This window comes from Paramormyrops kingsleyae, chromosome 1 (assembly GCF_048594095.1).
Source record: "Paramormyrops kingsleyae isolate MSU_618 chromosome 1, PKINGS_0.4, whole genome shotgun sequence".
NCBI lineage: Eukaryota > Metazoa > Chordata > Actinopteri > Osteoglossiformes > Mormyridae > Paramormyrops > Paramormyrops kingsleyae.
Genome location: NC_132797.1, coordinates 53,049,892 through 53,069,741, shown reverse-complemented (window position 1 = coordinate 53,069,741; position 19,850 = coordinate 53,049,892). Strand labels below are relative to the sequence as shown.

Here is a 19,850-nt window from a genome sequence, read left to right as displayed (position 1 = left end):
AATTGTTCTCTGGCCGAGAATTGTTGCCCACTATACTTTCTCCCTGTTCCTTTTGCACCGGTGTGCACAACATTCAGAGTCTCGACTCACCCCCTCAATCCTAATCTGGTCTTTATTTTCTACCCCCTATTACTAGGATGATGCTGCCCACGCTATTAGCATTACTCTGCCTAGGAGGCTGAGGCTCCAGTCGGACACGGCGTTCCCTGGGCCTCCGCCTGGCACCGTCTTCCGGGGACAGCCCGGTCTCGTGATTACCAACTGTTGTACCCACACAGAGAGTATTCATCGGACGATGTCAACTGAGCCATTACCTGCACGAGAGACCCCCAAACTAGTGGGACAGGTGTCCGATGGACCCAGGATGCCCTGCATCATGCTGCCGCGGACACTACCCACAGGTTGGAGCAGACCCAAGCTGAGTCCAATCGACGGCCCAAGAGGCTCCTGAGCACCCTGCTGGGAGCTGCAGCAGCCGTTGGCACCCTGTTCGACATAGGATTCACCACTCCTCGCGGTCCCAGAAGCCAGGCGCCAGCCCCTGCGCCTCCTCCCAGTCCATCCTGTCACTGTGCCACCCAGAGTGCAAAACAATGGGATATCAACAATGCCTCATTGCATGGGTGTGATCCTGTTTCAACTTCCGTCGCCTGAATGATGGCAATGCCATCATTAGCCGAAAGGGGGGATATGTAGGATCACACATGCACATATCAGAGCCTAAATTCCAGGTGGCCTGAGACAAGGCCGAGCCTGGTACGAGAGGCACCAAAGGGGGGTTACACACATAAACACACACACACAGATAACAAGGGAGCCCAGCACTCCAACTTTTATTGCCCAAAGATTTAGGGACCTACAGACAAGCAGAGTGGACTTCACGGACAGGGGTCCCTCGACTTGGCACACAACCCCCTCCCCATACATTCTGCCTTACATTTAATAATAATAATAATAATAATAATTGATACTTTATTGATCCCCGTGGGGAAATTGTTTTTACGCCTCCCTCAACTTGCTCTTTGTAGAGCAAGCTGTCCGCGAAGGGCAGCCACCCGTAGCGGCGCCCAGGGAGCTGGGGATTGAGGGTCTTGCTCAAGGACCCGCAGACGTGCGGAGGCTGGGCTTGAACCGGCGACCTTGTGATTACAGGCACACGGCTTAGCCCACTGAGCCACACGCTGCCCCCAAATTACTGAATGACAAATTAAATTTCACTCACCCAACAGACAAACACCCTAAAGGAAGTTTCATTTAAGTTTGGCTTTTGTATACCCTGTATATTGATTTACTCACGACTACTAGTCTCAATATACAGATAGGTTATGTTTGTATGTGTCCTTAGACAATCTTAGTGTTTTGTGTGCCACCCTTGTAACCATGTTCACGGAGTATCACCTATTTTACCCCTTTACACTTGAACACGTATAAATTTAAATAAATAGATAGGTATAGCTACCATTGTATATATGTTCTCATGGTATACCAGAAGAATCTGGAAAGTGAGTGTAAACAATGTGTCCTAACTTTTAGAGAGAGTTCTTTGTTAAAACCCCCCCTTCTCTTCCAACATTCCTTTGTGGTCCTTATCTGATCTTATCTTATCTGACCTCACCAAGTTTCTTTCTACCATGCTATGTTAAAAGAACTGAATTAAGGTGTATCTTATCCATTCTGGAGAAGATGAATTGGCACAAGCCACACCAAACAAAAGATGTTGTTTCCAGATGTGCAACTTATATTGATATTACCACAAACTAACGGCCACGCCTATCTATGGATAAGATGTGCTGTTTGTAATAGGAATATTCGATGTAATATCCGCACAAAGTGTAACATCTGTTGAGGTGCAACCCAAAACCCCTGTATCCTATACTGATGTGAATCAGTCACATAGATACAATAATTAATTGTTTAATCAATTAATGCAGATGGTATGAGGTATGTACCTGTGAAGCTGGTATGGCATGTTTGGTATCAAACTGATTGTTAATCACCCCTGATTCCAAATCTGGTCAGTGATTACCATAAAAGTGGATGTATCAAAAGTTATAACAGCTTAATGAAAATCATCAGTAAAGGTAGAATCAGGCGGGCCTTAAATCCCAACAGGACTGATACAGACCCCCTTCCGAAAGCCCGCCAAATGGATGGCCAGCCATTGGGCCAGGAGTCGAATTCCTGGTCATCCCTATTCATGGACTTTACAGCATAAAAATCCTGGCACCTCAGAACAAAGGCGAGCAGAACAACCGCCAGCCAGCGCAGAGAATAACCGCCAGCCCGAAGGAGAACATCAGCCCGGGAGGAGAGAAGCCCACAAGAAGCCCTCCGGTGAAGGCCCAGCTGAACAGAGAACAGCACCTAAGACAAAGCTTCACCAGGAGAGAGAATCTAAAGGACTCCACTCCACTGCTCCAAACGCCACGCCTTCCTGAGTGCCATCAGCTCAGCAGCTCTGCCATCAACTGCCAAGACCACCCCCCCCACTCTTCAACCAAGTAAACCAACTTCCTTTCATTCTAACAACTTAAGCTGTTCTGTTTAACCTGCTATAAGACTTTAGGGTCGTGTTTCCACAAACTATGCTTGCTTTGCAGAACAGTATTTCCCATTTAAGGTTACTCATTTAAATCCGGTCATTGCATTTTCATAATTACATCGTTTGTTTTATTCCGTTATTTCGTGTTTGTTGTTTGTGTTAGGTGTAATGTCTGTCTTATGTTAGTTAGGAATAAATGCATGTCTTTTACACAACTTCAGCCTCCGTCATTGAGTACTCACCCTAAGTTCCTGCCTCTGTGCGATCTTGCTACACGCTCTGAACCTCAAACTCGCCTGAAACATCGCGAGACTCTCTCTCATTGGCCGTGAGGGGAGCTTCGCTACCAATCGTGTACATTACCTGGTGATGCAGCTCGCTGGACGAGCCTTCTAACCCAGGTTACTAAGCGATACTGGTAATTAGTGAATCCCATTTAAGTCTCACATTAACAGACTCACAGGGATACCGCAATTGAGTTTGGAGGAGCCGACCATTCGGCATAACAATTGATTAATAATCAGCATTAAATAATAATTAATTAAACTTTAATTAATTCAAACATATTGGTGGAGAATATAAAAATTTATTTGAGCTATTAATTCCTACACTCCTGACATTCGGATTCCAAATTCTCACTATTTTGAAATTGAGGAATTGTTACTTTGTCTGAAATCAGCCTAAGGTTCCTGACTCTCTCCCCCTGGCCACCTAGCACCAAACAGCAACTTAGAAACAGGGCTGCAAAATGGAAAGTGCCATCAGCGCCCTCCACAGGCAGCTGTACATGGCAGGGTGGCAGACAGGAGGTACGTACCAGTAGGAAACTAATAGCATCCCCTCTGCAAAATGCCAGCATGGGGTTTGACACCTTCTGAACCAGCACAAACTGCCAGGCAAGCTGTGGGACGCAGGCCGGATCGCTCTGCAAAAGGCCAAGCAATGCACATGAGATCACATGCATGTGGGCATGTTGTTGGGATCATTCTGCAGGAGTACACAGAGAGCGCACGTGATTACACACAACATAACATGTAACCACAAATACACAGGCACTCTGGTGGGATCACTCTCCAGAAGGGCACGGGCACACACACACATCACCACAAGCTATCACACACACACACAGCACATGCAACCACATGCGATCACACAAACAAAGGTTGGAGGGATCACTCTGCTGAAGGGCACATACAATCACAGACACACAACCCTGGCCTATACGTACCTTCCCATAAGGAAAAGTCATCCATACTTTTAGAGATGGTTTCAATCCAATTACTAAAATCTGAAAGAGACAATTTAATCAAAACTTAGATAAACAAGGACATGTTGAGTGTATTTCCTGACAAAGAATGTGATTAGTGAATTAACAAATATGCTTATGCACTCATGTAGGAGAGCAGCAATATGGGCGTATGGGTACAGTGCTTTCGTGGGAATCAAGGGCACACCTTGGTGAGGGACGCCATGGCCAGCAGTGCATGCTGGGTAATAGGGTGGTCTTTCAGCTCAGGGCTGGCATGGAGAGGCTCCACACAGCACACCTCACCCTTGGAGCCACTGAAGAGGCAGCGTGAATTACAGCTACGCAGTCCCATGACTCGCCTGCAGCCCCAAGAAGTGAGGAATAGAACAGAGCAAAAGCATCGTCTGTGAGGATAAATTCTATAGTAACAGGGAGGCTAGGGAGATACAAAAAAGATCCCTGTGAAAGAGATGCTGCACAGCATCTGTAGAGCTGGCCTGACCTGAAGGTGAGCTCAAACACAGAGCCACCACTGTCGTTACACACAGCCAGTGTCGGATCATCTGTAAACTGAGAAAAACAGGGCATCATGAGAGATGGCCACTTGTATAGTGCACTGTGTGTCTGGTGGGGGGGGGAGTGTTACCTTCACATGCAGGATGGCGGTGCCAGGGGGGTGGGCATCGCTTATAGTCCTCAGCAGCTTGCCATTGGCGAGATCCCACATGGTGATCTACCAGGTAACAGACATTCATCATGAGCAACAGGTGGAACAGCAGGCCAGGCAGTGCAAACACTACAAAATCAGATTTGGAGTATTACATGATTAAAGATAAACATCTTGAATTTACCATGTAAAGCGGAAAGCAGCCTGCATAGGACCAGACTACATGTCAAAAGGCTGCCTCACAACTGCAAACAGATTCCCTTAACAAAGCTGCAGGTCAGTGTTACAACAGACTCTACTATCTGCTGCAGGGGGCACTGATATCACACTCAGACCACACTGCAGTTTAAAGTCTAATGTTTATCAAGCACTCTGGTACTATAAAGACATAAAATGAACCAAATTTCTGAAGGCGTGGTAGTCACATATGCTGGCAGTTTATATGAAACAGCACACACATGCGAACACAGAGCAAATGCAAACATGGCTATGCCATGCTGTAGCGCTCTCCAGGTGGCATCTTCACCTGTCCTTTGGCGAAACCGCAGAGCAGCCGCGTGCAGTCGTAGTTAATGCTGAGGGCCGACACGGCGCCATACTCCACCCCAGCTGTCACACTACCGAGGCAGAGCCTCAGTGCCTGAGTCATATCTGGGGAACACAGAGTCCTGAGTATCACTCCCAGGCACTCACACACCCCCCTGACTGCAGCCCCACAAAAGTATGGCTTCCACATGATACAGATGTTGAGTGGTGGGAGTGAGCTTTTCTCTGCCAATACGCATGTCACACACTCTCTAATTATTTTACTTCTATAAGCTTCTATAGAATTTTCCACACTATAAGTGATAAGTTGTAATGTTAAATCCATTCTGCTGTCTATCAAAAATTATTTAAATGCGAAGTCAACGCATGAGGAGTTTTTAAAACTTAATTTGTCACGCTCAAAGGCTAAGTTTGAAATCTGTAAATGAGAGTGCATGGTGCTGGGTGGAGGAGAGGCATGCACATGGGAACATACAAGACCAAAATGCTTGCACCTCAAGCACTCCCACAAATGGACAGCAGGGGACAACAACCAACAACAGGTGTGGCTCACTGTACCTTTGCCTGTCCATAGCAAGCCAGGGTTGTGCAGAAACAAACAGGCCAAGAAGAGTGGACAGTAAAATACCAAGACATAGATCCCCACCAAAAGAATAGGCCAACTGCCTAGGCATGAGGTGAATTTGGGCAAGAATCTCAATACAGACAGTCCACTTTCAACTAGTGAAACTGATTGTCCAGAAGACAAATCCATGTTAAATAAATTAAATCAAAAATTAAATAAAAAAATTATTTTAAACAACCCAAGACTAAACTTGTACTTACCATAAACAAGGGCTAAACCGTGTGAAGTCCCTACAGCAATGACATTGGAAACTGTCTAGAAAAACACACACATGAACCAAATTTTAAATACCAGGCTCAAAATAATTTTAATAACACAACACACAAGCTTTGGGGAACAAACACTGATTTCTTACTATGGCTGTTGGCAGTCCAGCATCAACTTTGTCCTATGAATGAGAAAATAAAAGACACATTAACAAACACAGGAGTTGCAGATTTAAGCCATGTGGTCTGTATGTGTCATGCTTACGGCAGCAGACACCATCTGGGCGGAGATCCCCTTCAGGATGTTGTGCCGGAGCACAGAACCATGAATGGGTGTACTGCTGTCCAGGGCCCGTCTTCTCCTGCAACACAGACAGCGGGGCTAATCAGCACAGAAACCCAAGCTGCTCCTGACTCTGTGGCCTGAATGATTTTATACCGTCGGTGGTGTGAGCGGTCACCGCTGTCAGAGCTGGCCAGGGATGTGGTTTCACAGGAGTGTGCATCAATGTTCTCTGTGGTGAGCAGACATGTGTCCTCCAGGACAAACGATTCGTCTTCATCCTCAGGCTAAAAGACATGTTTGGAACTATGATTATGGGAACAGATTTAAATGTCAGCATTGGCAGGGGGATCAGCTTGGCCTCTGAAAAACAAAGTAAAAAATGCAATGCAGCATCTCAAATAGTGACTATTATTTGCGAAGCATCACTTACCTCATTAAGGATGCTCTCCAGAGTGGGGGGAGTATCCACTTGAGGAATGTCAAACTCTTTGTCATCAATCTGCGGCGAGAATATCACCACAATTTATATTTTGTGATAATTTTCCTATGGATGACTTATCGATGACTTTCATGATGGAACACCATGGAGTGCAGTTTCATGTATTACAATCCAATACAGGCAACTGAGAAAGCCAGTGGCTGAAGGAAGTTAATACAGGTAAGTAATCTAATGTAATGTAATGCAGCACCTCTGGCAAGAAAGGCTGGTAGTGATGGGACATATAATACAGAGACTTCGGATCTCGCCTCTTCAAATTGAAGCCCAGCAACTCGAAGCTGGGAGTTGGAGCTTGCTTCGTTTCGGCAATATCATGTGACTGATGCCATCTGATTCATCCTGAGGTGTCAGAGGTTTCAAAACCTGTCCGCTCTTCAAAAATTTTAGAAAAGTGAGAGTAAAACTTTGGGCATCGTGGGGTTTTTTTGTGGTTGGAAGGATTGGTTGCTACACAGTTTACATTACATACTAGACCTTTTGATTCATTATGGAGAGTGGCTCTGGAAATGGCAAGAGGTGATCCTCAAATGTTTGGAAATAGTTTGAGTTGATGTCACCCAATAAGGTGAATGAATATTGATAAAGCAAAATGTGAAGTTATTATTAGTGGTGTTCCGATCGATCGGCGACCGATCATTATCGGCCGATTTCCATGAAAAAGTATGTGATCGGTGTATTCCGATCATGCCTTTTATTGCCGATCACAAAAGCCGATCACCTGTAGCTCATATTGTGCAGGCACGCCATGCAGCAAATCATCAACAAACACGCATGCCGTGTGGATAAAAAGTGATGTAAAGTTTGCATCCTGCAACACATGCAACGACAAAATACCCTGCGGGGAAAGCTCGTTACACAACGAATTTAATACGACATTTAAAGAACAAACACTTGGCGGAGTTTTTAAGGCTCACTGCAGAGAATGAAAACAAGACACCCGGAGCAGCAACAGTCAGACGGCAGTTAACACAGCCTACACTTGCCAACACTCGTCCGTATAAGCCTGACACTCAGAAGGCTAAGCAAATAATTGAATTCATTGGGCTAGATGACCAGCCTCAGTGGTGGAAGACACCGGGTTCCGCCGACTGCTCTCTCACTTATGATGCCCCGCTACGTTTTACCAGGACGTAAATATTTGTTGAGAGCGAGCGCGTATTTCGGCACTGCATCCAACATTGTGGACGAACACAGGAATAGACTCGTGACTGAAAAAGCTGAGATGCTCCTCTTTATTAAAAAGAATCTTCCCACAATGCTCATCAACGAGTCATAGGCATTTAGCATTTACATGTTATTTAAGTAGCAAATGGGCTTTTTTATTTTGCATACAAAGCAACAGACCCATTATATATATTTTTTTTAATAAATTATAAGAAAGGTAAACAGTTTTTTTTCTCTTTGACAATGCACAACAGGGTTTGCTCATGCACAAAACAGTAAGCCATGCTCTCAGGTATTTTTGGTTCAGTAACGTATTATTGTTTATTTGAATGCAACCTGCATTTGACTTTTTACTTGAGATTATTTGATTTAGGCAATGTTGTGAGTAGAGCCTGACCGATTTATCGGCAGGCCGATATTATCGGCCGATATCAGGCATTTTCCAAACTATCGGTATCGGCATTTATAATGGCCGATAAATGAATATTTCAAAAATAAAATAAAAACGGACGAAACACCCTTCAACCATGTCATGAGTGTTGGCGTTGTATAGTTTGTCCACCAGAGGGCACTCTACACCGTCCCTGTTGGCAACACTCGTGTATAACGTGCCACACATCCTGCAACCTGCTGATCCAGCCAGAGTCGGGCAGAGAGAACCAGTTATCCGCGAGTGAGATCATCGGTGAAGTGTGTTCATGGTGAGTTGGTCACGAGACATACATTGCTTGAATAACAATTAAAAGAACATCCCCATCAGTTCTCTCAACTCAAATAAGCATGACAAAATTCGTGACTATCATGTCCAGTTTTGCTGCTGTTAAATAAGCCGAGAGTGAAGCAGAATTAGCTAGTAATTACGTTACGTTGTTACAGTGTAGTTGACTGACTGTCCTTTTAACTTTTGACAATGAGACTGAAGTTTTTCTTTAATAGCGTGACAGTTATAGCAGTGAGACGTATCATCTCTCCTTCGCCTGTTATATTGAAAATGTATGTTTTACAATTTGCAGTATGACGTTATCCATTGCTAAATTATGGCTCATCATAGACTAGCTAACCACAAAGCTAGTTAATGCCACTATCAGTGGAAGACCGCTAACGTTAACATTAATGACCTTGGAAACCACAACGAACTTATTCTGCCTAAATAAAGTAATGATTACTGTATTTATAACTAGCATATCTCTAGTTACAGTCCCTGCATTGTAAAATGTAAGTTAGACATTTGCGAGGAGTGAACATTTGGACATAGAGAAAAAGTATCAAACGTAGCTTGTGCATAAAAGTTCTATTGCTTGTGCTATTCAAAGTTATATTTATGAAGCTTACCAAGTCTTTTAAAACTGGTAACTTTGATTTGGTTGTTGTTGTTTTTGTGTTTTTGTTCAAAGGACTTTACGTTTCATATCTAAAGTTTGTATTTTTATACATTTTATTTATCAGAACTTTAATATATTTTGATGTTCCTCTGTTCTGTTCTGACAATAAAAGAAACAAGTTTCTTTTTAAAATGCATTATCATATTATGTTAGTTAAAACTCATAAATAACTACAAATAACTAATGTTAGGGAAATTTGTTAATGTTTTGTTGCGTGTTTCTGAAATAAAAAAAAAATAATTATATATATATATATATATATATATATATATATATATATATATATATATATCGGCCGATATATCGGAATATATATCGATTTGTATCGGTATCGGCCTTCAAAATCCTTTATCGGTCAGGCTCTAGTTGTGAGATTTATTTGACTTTCTGTCCGTTCAGAGCCTTAATGTTTTCAACCTATTAAAGACTGTGTTATTGATAGCAGGTAAACTTAAGTGATTTTCAGTTGTCCTTTTGACTGAATAGTTGCTGTATTATGCCTGCAATAGTTATATATTACGCCTTTTTGTATTTTTTCTCTTGAAAAAGTAAGTAAACATGTTTTTGTCTAAATTAAGGTTATTTTATTGTTCCTTTTTTCCAGATCATTTAGCCAGTAGCACTCATCATAACTAAATTGAAAAATTTACAGTCAATCAATGTGATCGGTATCGTGATCGGCAGTGATCGGCACTCATTGGTAATCGTCAGCAAAAAACCTGATCGGAGCATCCCTAGTTATTATTATTATTATTGTTGTTGTAATAATAGTTCCTTTGCTTGTTCAATGGGCCAATTCTTGCCAGCCACGGGGGAGGCAGGGTTTCCATCAGGCACGTGCACAGGTAGGGCTCAACCTGTGCAGAGCACATGCCCTTTTTGTAATTACACTCGGAAGTGCCGTGTTTTTTTTTTTTTTTTAAATCAATGCTATTGGTAACCCTTTACGTCTGTTTGTCTTTTTAACAAATATTTTACCAATTAAAGGCATTAAAAAGCGCATCTCCTAGAACCGCTCAAACTGTCAGTCAAACTTCACAACTCAACACATCAGAGACAGAGTCATAGAGCAGAAGCAGATGAACGTCTTTGTCTTGTAACGGTAAAATATCTCGTTGTTTGAATAAGTGCAATGTTGTCTTTATGAAACAAACACTAGTATGTCTATAAAGGTTCATATAATGCATATAATGCATCACCACACCGGTGTGATGTTGACATAATGTGATGTCGTCGTTTTAATGATGGACAAATTGCACACATTCGCTGGTCAAAAACCCACGGTGTAACTGCATTTGAGTTTGACACAAAGCAACCGAGTGATCCTTGTCAGCTAGGTAAAATATATTATAAGAAATATCTATTTTGATTTTATGGCTATCTGCTGAATGTGCTGATGCATGTAAATTTCATGATGTAATTTATTAACATTTCATCATATTATATAGCCTATGGTCACACAGCATGGTAGGTTAAAGTTTACGATGCTATTATATTATGCATGTGTTTGCTGGCTAGATTTTTAAAAAAATCTAGTATTGTATACTCCCCGCTCATCTTCACATGTATAAAAATAGAAAAACATGGTATAATTGTGTGTTATTTTTTTGGTGGTGGAGGGGTTCGTGGGGGTGCCCTTTTTCAGTTTCAGCACATGCCCCTCAAAAGGTCTGTGCACGGCCCTAGTTTCCATTCCCTTGTTGTAAATCATTTTGGATAAAAGCATCTGCCAAATGAATAAATGATTATATTCGTATCATTCATCATTATTGCACTGGCCAGGTTTGCATTGCTCCACACAGTAATAACACATCCTTAATGTGTTAAATATATTTATTGCCCCCGTGAGACTGCCAAGTTACACCCCAAGGTCTTTCTCCCATCTCCCAAGCTTAAAACGGTCACGTATGTAGCACCTAACTGACAACAATTTAACAGCAATTAAAGAGTTCGTACCAGATCCATCACAATATTTTATCGTAAATACATATGACTGAAAATGCATAAGTAAACCGAAAGAAACATGGTATTTTTTTAAGATTATATTTAGCATAACACAATCAGACCTTCAGACCACAATCACACCAGCCACATTATTCATTCGACGGAAACGCATATAGACTTAATTCTCAGATTCGAAGCATTGCCAAAACCCACTAAGGGTCTCTCGATAATTGAAAAAATAGGTTCGAAAACTCGAAACACGTTCCCACGCTTTATTAGTAAACGCTGATTTCAAACCACACGAAACGAACCGTCCAAATTAGGACTTCCTTCGCAAATCTGTTGCAAAGGTCACTTACCGCTTCAATGTCCGCTAAATTCAGCTGAGATGAAGAAGAATCTGGAGAATCCGACATTTCAGAGCCAAATATGTCAGAATTAGATTAATAAACAAGCGAAAGCAGAATCACTAAAGAGGACTCGCAGCCATTCCGTGCTCCCGGCGGAAGTGACGCACAGTGCGCGTCTTTTTTTTAAATAATTCTTTATTAGTACAGTACTTCAGCCAAGTGATACAGAACAGTGGCACATAAAAAAAACAGAAACGAAATAATAAAGAATAATGTAGGGGCTTAAGTTACAAAAGCAATAAATTAAATTATTTACAAATATTGATGGTCTTTATGGCTTTGGAATTATTGCAATAGTAAACAGGATCGAGGTATGGTTGAAATTGGTTATCAAAAATAAACATAGGTGTTCTGCTGCAATACTTACTTTTATGTACGTGAAATTTTGCCAGAATGACAAGAAGATTTATAAGATAGTGTTCGTTCTGCAGCGGTCACGGCTCCCCATTGGCCGGCGCCGCTGAAATGTTTCCGAACTGTCTCGACCGATTCGCCAATCCCACGACTGCGGCCCCGCGCGATTGGCCGGCGCGGCTATATCCCGCCCCCAACTGGAAGAAACGTTTCAACGAAATGTTTCAAAACTGTCTCGACCGATTAGCTGAGCCGCGAGACCGACCCCGAGCAATTGGCCGGCGCGGCTATGGTCCGCCCGCTGGCCGGCGCGCTTATTTGAATGAAGACCACAGCGGCAGGGACATTCTCATCGCATGTCACCCCTTTTGCTTCGCGTCCGGCGTCCTACACAGCGCTAACAGGTAAGCCCGAGAAGCTGCTGCATTCGTGCAGAAATCTCGCCCCGTTAATTATTCTTTTTTTTCGGGTGTTTAGCCGATTGATTTCGTATTTTGCATATCCTTAATTTGATGTTGTCGATCCAATATGTCATATTGCAAAATAATGCTGTCGATTGTTTTAAAATGTGAAGTCTGCCAAACAAACATGCTGTAAAAAGGCGCACGACAGCGTATTCACCTCTCTGTCGATTAAATGTTTTGCAGAAACAGTTATGTAGTGAGGGAATAATTAATAAAATAAAGGGAATGATTCTATAAGACTGTAACTAATCACAACAAGAACTGACTGGCTCGCCGGCAAGGCAAGGCTACCTAATCGGAACAGATAGGGGGGGCGGCAGAGAATATCAGCGGCCCCTACGTGCTACAGTATTTGGGTGATCTGCTCTGTGTTATATACACAGGCACTGAAGCCACCGTTGCTGAAGGTCTTAGCGAAAGGGGGGCTTGAGGTGCACAAAGCTAAGCTGCAATACTGATAAGAACAGGCTGCATGCTTGGGGTGTGAGTTCAGCCACGGGAGGGGCCTTATGAGGCCTCTGTGTGGAAACAAAGGGGATGCTAAGGACTCTGATGGTCTGTTTCACAACCGTGATGGATTTTTGGTTGTGCCTTTGTCGTGTGGTTGACACCCTAATAATGCATGCGCATGGTCTTGACCATTGCACAAGGGGGGAGTTCTATGAAAAGAAAAGAAAAACAAGGTTTATGAGTTGAACTTGTACATGGGGTGTCTAACTCAAATATGCAAAGTTATTTTCAAGCAGGAAGAGGGGAAAGCAAGACGGCAAGAGAAGAACAGACACAGGAGGTTTGCAGGCAGGGTATGCAGTGGTGGCCAGACAAGGCCAGGATTATGTAACCTTGAAGGCAGACAGACTGGGGGGTAGAGTTTAGATTCTCTGCCCGAGCCCGAGCCCAGACCCGACCCGACCCGTGGGCCGGGTCGGGCCAATATTTCCTGCCACTATCTTCGGGCCGGGCCGGGCTGGGCGGGGCCATGATCAAGCATTTGTGTGTGTTTTTTTTTTTTTTAAATCATTACTTAATTAGCCTAATTGGGTGGAGAGCTATGCCATAATTATAAATGTAGCTCCCTCCCGTAAGACACGAGCACAAGAGTCCTTTGCATTTAACTGAGCCGACGGTTTATTCGAAAGACAGTGGCTTCGTTATTATCACCATCATGGCAGACGTGAGAACTAAATACAGATACGGAAACACAAAATCAAGCACATTTACTTACAATATTAGCTAACAAACATTGAAATTCAAATGAAATATAAACATAAATAACAATAAAGACAGCTTAGAGAATTCATATACAGTTAACATGAACCTCAGTTAGCATTTACATTTACATGGCTAAATACAACAAACTTAACTAAAACTGAATTAACACATACCTCGTTGGCTGCTTACGGAAGGATTTAACCTTTTTCTTAACCCTTTACTTAAAGTTCGATGCCGAGCACACAAACTGGTTCCAGCAGCAAGCGAACTGGATAAGTGAAAACGTGCTTTTCTTCTAAACGTGTCTCAAAAATCCATTCTGAATAAACAAACAATGCAGTTTACATGCTTCGTCCTTGTTGCATTTTTCATTAAGATAAATCTAAACTAATTTCTGTAGTTCAAACAACTTAGAATTGTAGTTGAGAACGTCTGTTACAACGGCTCACGTATTAAAAAATAGTCGGGTTTAAATCGGGCTCGGGCTCATAATTACAGTTAATGTGTCGGACCGGGTCGGGCTCGGACACAAGGTGCACGGGCTCGGGTAGGGTCGGGTTTAATTTTTTGGGCCCGATCTAAGCTCTACTGGGGGGAGCCCAGTCAGCCCAGAGAGCCGAGGTGATAGCGGTTATCGAGGCCCTGAAATTAGCAGAAGGGAAAGAAGTTACCATAGACTCAGACTCAGCATATGCTGTAGGTGCAGTGCATGTGGAACTCAGCCAATGGCTGAGGGCAGGATTCTTGACCACGGGAAACAAGCCAATAAAACACGAAGCAGAAATGAGGGAATTGGCAAAGGCCTTGATGCTTCCCAAAAAAGTGGCAGTGGTCAAGTGCAAGGGACATGAAGGGTTAGGAACAATGGTAGCGAAAGGAAATCAGGCCGCAGATGAGGAAGCAGAGAGGGTCACAGGGTACGTGGTGTCCAAACAGATGATCACGGTAGAGGAGGAAGTTCACCCGAATTACAGATTGACCCTAGAGAAAGCGTTGGGATTGAGACATGCGTTTGGAATTGTGTATCATCCGCAGTCCCAGGGAAAAGTGGAGCGAATGAACCAAACAATAAAACAAAAAAATTGGCAAAAATCTGCGCGCAGACCAAAATGAATTGGGTTGACGCTTTACCACTGGCAACGATGTCAGTGAGGTGTTCCATAAACAGGGGGACCGGGTTCACCCCCTTTGAGCTCCAGACAGGCAGGCAGTTCCTAGGACCCCAGAAAGGGTTAACCTGGACCCCCGACGAGGAGGGGGAGCAAAATCGTAGAGCATTTTATGATTGTTTGCAAGGTCTCATTGCAGATTTCTCTAAACAGATCCAGGAGGTGAGACCAGAGAACCAGCCAGCCAAACCACACACGGTGGAGTGGGTCCTCCTGAAAGTCATCAAACGGAAGTGGTCAGAGCCCAGGTGGATGGGCCCTTTCCAGGTTACGGAGAGGATGTCACACGCGGTTTGTCTGAAAGGCAAAGGCGACACGTGGTTTCACTGGAGCCAGTGCGCGGCTGCAGAGGACCCAGGGAGAACCACAGCAGAGATCCAGGAGGCCCTGAGGGAAGGAATCCAGAACGTCAGTTCGGCTGAACTAGACGCAACTCAGGTCTCAACAGAAGGGGCAGAATAATCCCCTGACCTGAGCAACCAGAGCAGGGTAGTCCACCCCTGCTCCAACGACCAGAAAGAACAAAAGCACCTCATCCACCACCAGACAACGCTAGGACCAGGATGAAGATCAAGATAAAAAGGGGAATGTTGGGGGGAAACAAGTGTGTTATGTGTGATGCTTAAAATGCTTAAAGTGTTAATGATTAGTGGTTTGTGAGCCATGCCAGCCATGGACCCCGAAGGGGGGCTGCGCCTGTGGCGGGCTGGGAGTGGAATTTCCCTGAAGCTCAGGGTTTTTGCCCTCCTTCCTAGGCTGGATGGACAGATTGTGTGTGGAACTCTTTGGAGTGCTAAAGGGGGGAGTGTGCGCTATGTTTGGGGAAGAATGCTGTACTTACATTCCTAATAACACAGCACCAGACGGCTCAGTGACCAGGGCACTCGAGGGTCTCCGGACCCTCTCCAAAACGATGCATACACACTCCGGGATCAATAACATCTGGGATGCTTGGCTGACCTCGGCGTTCGGACAGTGGAAAAGCTTAATGGGCTCGCTTTTATTATCCATTGCTACTTTTAGTTACTTGCGGGTGTTGTTGTATTCCCTGCCTGCGCGCACTGTCAGTTCGTCTAATCACTACCGTGATAGAGAAGCGGGATGGCACCTATGCGTGGATGATGCCTCTCCTGCCTGTCGGGCCGGAGAGGGGCAAAGGTCATTTGGACAGCTTTGAACTACAACTCCCCTGCCAATAGGGTGATCTCCTTGCGGAGACCAAAAGGGGGAATTGAGGGAATAATTAATAAAATACAGTCTTATAGAATCATTCCCTTTAACTAATCAAAACAAGAACTGCCTGGCTCGCCGGCAAGGCAAGGCTACCTAATCGGAACAGATAGGGGGGGCGGCAGAGAATATCAGCGGCCCCTACTTATCTTTTAGCCTTCCAGAAGGACAATTACGAGCCGGCTAGAATCACACATGTGGTTGTCACGTAGACAGAAGGTACCGAGAAAGGGGGGGATGCCCAAAGGGCTTTAAAAGGGATACAGCTGATGCATATGGCAGAGCCTCCTCCTGTACATGCGGAATGTCAGACGGCCGCTCCCGGATTGCAATCTGTCAGACAATAAACCGGTGATTTGCAACTTCTCCCCGTGTCAGCTGTGAATCTCTTCTCATCCACGGACCCGGTGGAGACGCCGTGCTCCAACAGTAGTCAGCATGATTAGCCGTAAGTCATGTCAGTAACTGCTTGGTATGTAATTTAAAAAAAAATATTTTGTACAAAAAAGTTATGTAGTCTTTGTCATTAGTAATTCTTCTTGCCAGTAATTGCTGAGAATGCAATATTTAACATAGTTACAGCCCTGTTTACTTAAAAAGATCCAAAATTCTTTAGGAAGCATTATATCAATATATCAATCAATTTGTATTTCATTATGTCTTGCATTGTGTCAACAAATGATTGCATTTATTGAGCTGTTCAGCTCTTTTTAATGAAAAAAGATCAAAAATTCTCAAGGAAGCATTATATCAATATATTTTTTATTTCATTATGTCTTGCATTATGTCAAGAGATGTTTACATTTATTGAGCTGTTCAGTATTTTTTGCTGAGATTGCAATATTTAACATAGACACTGCCCTGTTTACTTAAAAGGATCCAAAAATTTCCAGGAAGCATTATATTAATATATATATCAATATATATTTTTTTTATTTCATTATGTCTTGGTTTATGTCAAGAGATGTTTACATTTATTGAGCTGTTCAGTATTTTTTGCTGAGAATGCAGTTCTTAACAAAAAACCTGTGGATTGAAACTGTTTCAGAGCCCCAGATGAAGTCCCGGGGTACAACCACGTGGTCAGGCTGGCGAGGTACTTGGTGGGGCTACGCCACGAGCCCTGTATCTCAGAGAGTCACATTGCCAGGATCGTCTCTCTGGAACAACCTGCCGGAGAGAGAGGCAGCGTGTCTCCTACCCACCGAGGCACAGGGAGCGGCTCCTTCAGGGCAGGTTCAAGGCCAGCCACTCGAAAACGTCAGTGTGTGCAGGAAAGGAAAGCTTGAAGCGGTAAGTGAATTGTTTGTATAGAAGATCGCTGGGGTGAGGCTGAACCGCTGGACTGCCATCCTGCAGGACTACAGCAGGATCAGACGGCTGGTCCCGAGCAGCCTGGGGCTCATGCAGGCCACGTTGCTTCAGCTTTTCGAAATAAACCAGCGTACACTGTCAGTTTGGTAAGTTTGTTTAGCCAACATTAAGTATCTACTGAGGGTTTTTTTTTTTACACGTTAATGATAAATGCTGACTAAGGTTATTTAAAAAAATATCTTGTTTCTCATAGGCATAATGATTTACTGAAGTGGCAAGAACGTGCTGTGCTGTCCATGGACATCCCTCTCCCCAACCCCAGCCTGACATCAGCCGCCTCTCTACCTGAGCCCAGGCAAAAGGAGCAAGAGCCTGCTGAACCTCCTTCTGACCTGAGCCCGTTCACCTTTTCCTCCCCTCCTGACTTGTCTGGGCAGACTGTGCGGAGACGGCAGCAAGCTGCCACTACTGCTACTCTGCATCCCCAGCCAACTCCTCTGCCCTCTGCATCAGTCCCGCCTGCCCCCTTACCTGCCCCGCCGACACCTGAACCAGCCATAGCTTCCCCAGCGACACCGCCGGGAGCAGACTCCCCCGGCAACCTGCCCCGGTTAAAGACTCGGACCACCGAGTGGAGGTGTGGTAGAAAAATTATAAATCAAGGACTTAGAATAAAAGTCTGGACCTCTTAGGTTGGTGAGTAAAGAAAATTTCTTTTATTCCAGCAAGTTCAGCAAAGCGCTCCCATCACACTCTGGCACTTGGTACCAAGTCACACCCAGCACACAGAGCAACCAGTAGATAAAACATAACTCCCAGGACTTCTAAGTCCTGATTGGTCATGAAACATCAACAAACTAAGCTGAAACGTATAACAAACACAATTCTCCTGCTCCATTGGTTCACTCTGGTAGCAAGGTAAAATCCACCCATTGTACGGAACTTACTGGAGACAGCCTCGGCTTCTAGACTCTACATGAGATATGTATATAGATATTAATTATATGACATTGAATCACTGTTAATGTTTGGGTGTTCCATTGATTAATGATTAACACATATTAACATATGATTAGTATGATTAACATAAGTATGATTAACATGATGCGATCAATTGCATATAACATATTATATATTGACTACTACTATTCTATTAAGCTATAACTCGTTGTGCACCAGTTGGGGTGGCTTCGAGTCTCTTCCTGCAATGGTTTCTCCCCCCCTTTGCTCCACTGTCTTCCACTCCAAGGTCCGAGCTTCTGCGGAGCCAACTGCAGGCAGCTATCACAAAGCGAGGTCACATAGTATTCAAAACAATCTCTTCTGGCCTAAGGCCTAAGACATAACAGACCCAATATGCCTCCCCTCCTGGGCCTACTAATGTCCAATTTTACTTCCACAGAGGCAGAAGAAGGCAGCCGAGGCCTTGGCCAGTTCCCAGGGTCTCCTCATCCCACCGCGTGTGAGCCATCAGCACTACACATGCACACAGTGTGGGCAGTCACAGAGGCAGCAGTATGGACACAGAAGTTTTAAAAATAAATTATTCTGTGAAAAGGCGGAAGGGATGTTCTTTGAGGAGTGGAAGGCACAGCACAAGGAGCCACATTAATTTAAATATGATAGATTTATTATTATCAAATGTATTATATATTATTTATTAATTTAAAACAAAATAAAGTTTTGCTGAAGCAAAGTGTATATGAGACGTTTTTTCTGGGTGCAGTTGGATTTGATTCACAGCCCAATGTTACTTATATACCGTATGTACACACACGTATATATATATATATAATGCCCACACACACACAGCTCAAAAAAATTAAAGGAACACTTCTTAATCAGAGTATAGCATCGAGTCAATTTAACTTCTGGGATACTGATCTAGTCTGTTAGGTAGCAATGGGGGTTGTTAATCGGTTTCAGCTGCTTTGGTGTTAAAGAAGTTAACAGGTGCACTAGAGGGGCAACAATGAGACGACCCCCAAAACAGGAGTGGTTTAACAGGTGGAGGCCACTGACATTTTTCCCTCCTCATCTTTTCGGACAATTTTTTTCACTCCTGGTGCACAACAATGCCCGGCCTCATGTGGCGAGAGTATGCAGGCAGTTCCTGGAGGATGAAGGAATGGTTACCGTTGACTGGCCCCCATGCTCGCCTGACCTAAATCCAATGGAACACCTCTGGGATATTATGTTTCAGTCCATCCGACGCCACCAGGTTGCACCTCAGACTGTCCAGGAGCTCAGTGATGCCCTGGTTCAGATCTGGGAGGAGATCCCCCAGGACACCTTCCATCGTCTCATTAGGAGCATGCCCCGACATTATCAGGCATGCCTACAAGCACGTGGGGGCCATACAAACTACTGAGTATTATTTTGAGTTGCTGCAATGAAATTTCGGCAAAATGGACCAGCCTACCGCATCATTTTTTCACTTTGATTTTTGGGGTGTCTGAATTCAGCCCTCTGTAGGTTTATCATTTTCATTTCCATCAAATGATGTGGCATCCTTTCGTTCCTAACACATTACCCAGTCCATATCAGTATAGATATACAGCATGATTTTTCCCCCATTGAGATCTGA

General features: G+C 43.9%; 2 protein-coding genes across 2 annotated transcripts in view; one reads left to right on the top strand and one right to left on the bottom strand.

Moving 5' to 3' along the window:
- Positions 1-11,636, bottom strand: part of vps8 (VPS8 subunit of CORVET complex) — a 48,713-nt gene extending 37,077 nt beyond the window's left edge. The window contains exons 1-12 of the mRNA XM_072716620.1: positions 11,470-11,636; positions 6,552-6,620; positions 6,275-6,405; positions 6,101-6,197; positions 5,985-6,017; positions 5,830-5,884; positions 4,985-5,109; positions 4,438-4,524; positions 4,294-4,361; positions 3,997-4,150; positions 3,771-3,830; positions 3,360-3,467 (exon numbers count right to left, since the gene is read on the bottom strand). Of these exons, the coding sequence (XP_072572721.1) occupies positions 3,360-3,467; positions 3,771-3,830; positions 3,997-4,150; positions 4,294-4,361; positions 4,438-4,524; positions 4,985-5,109; positions 5,830-5,884; positions 5,985-6,017; positions 6,101-6,197; positions 6,275-6,405; positions 6,552-6,620; positions 11,470-11,526 (1,044 nt within the window). The 5' untranslated portion in view covers positions 11,527-11,636. The remainder of the gene's footprint in view (positions 1-3,359; positions 3,468-3,770; positions 3,831-3,996; positions 4,151-4,293; positions 4,362-4,437; positions 4,525-4,984; positions 5,110-5,829; positions 5,885-5,984; positions 6,018-6,100; positions 6,198-6,274; positions 6,406-6,551; positions 6,621-11,469) is intronic.
- A 466-nt stretch (positions 11,637-12,102) lies between these two features.
- On the top strand, positions 12,103-18,964 carry LOC111842971 (uncharacterized). The gene is made up of 6 exons (XM_072716616.1): positions 12,103-12,278; positions 14,873-16,397; positions 16,998-17,242; positions 17,309-17,409; positions 17,517-17,959; positions 18,666-18,964. The coding sequence occupies exons 2-5, from the start codon at positions 16,388-16,390 to the stop codon at positions 17,953-17,955; spliced, it is 795 nt and encodes a 264-aa protein (XP_072572717.1). The 5' UTR covers positions 12,103-12,278; positions 14,873-16,387; the 3' UTR covers positions 17,956-17,959; positions 18,666-18,964.
- The last annotated feature ends 886 nt before the right edge of the window (positions 18,965-19,850 follow it).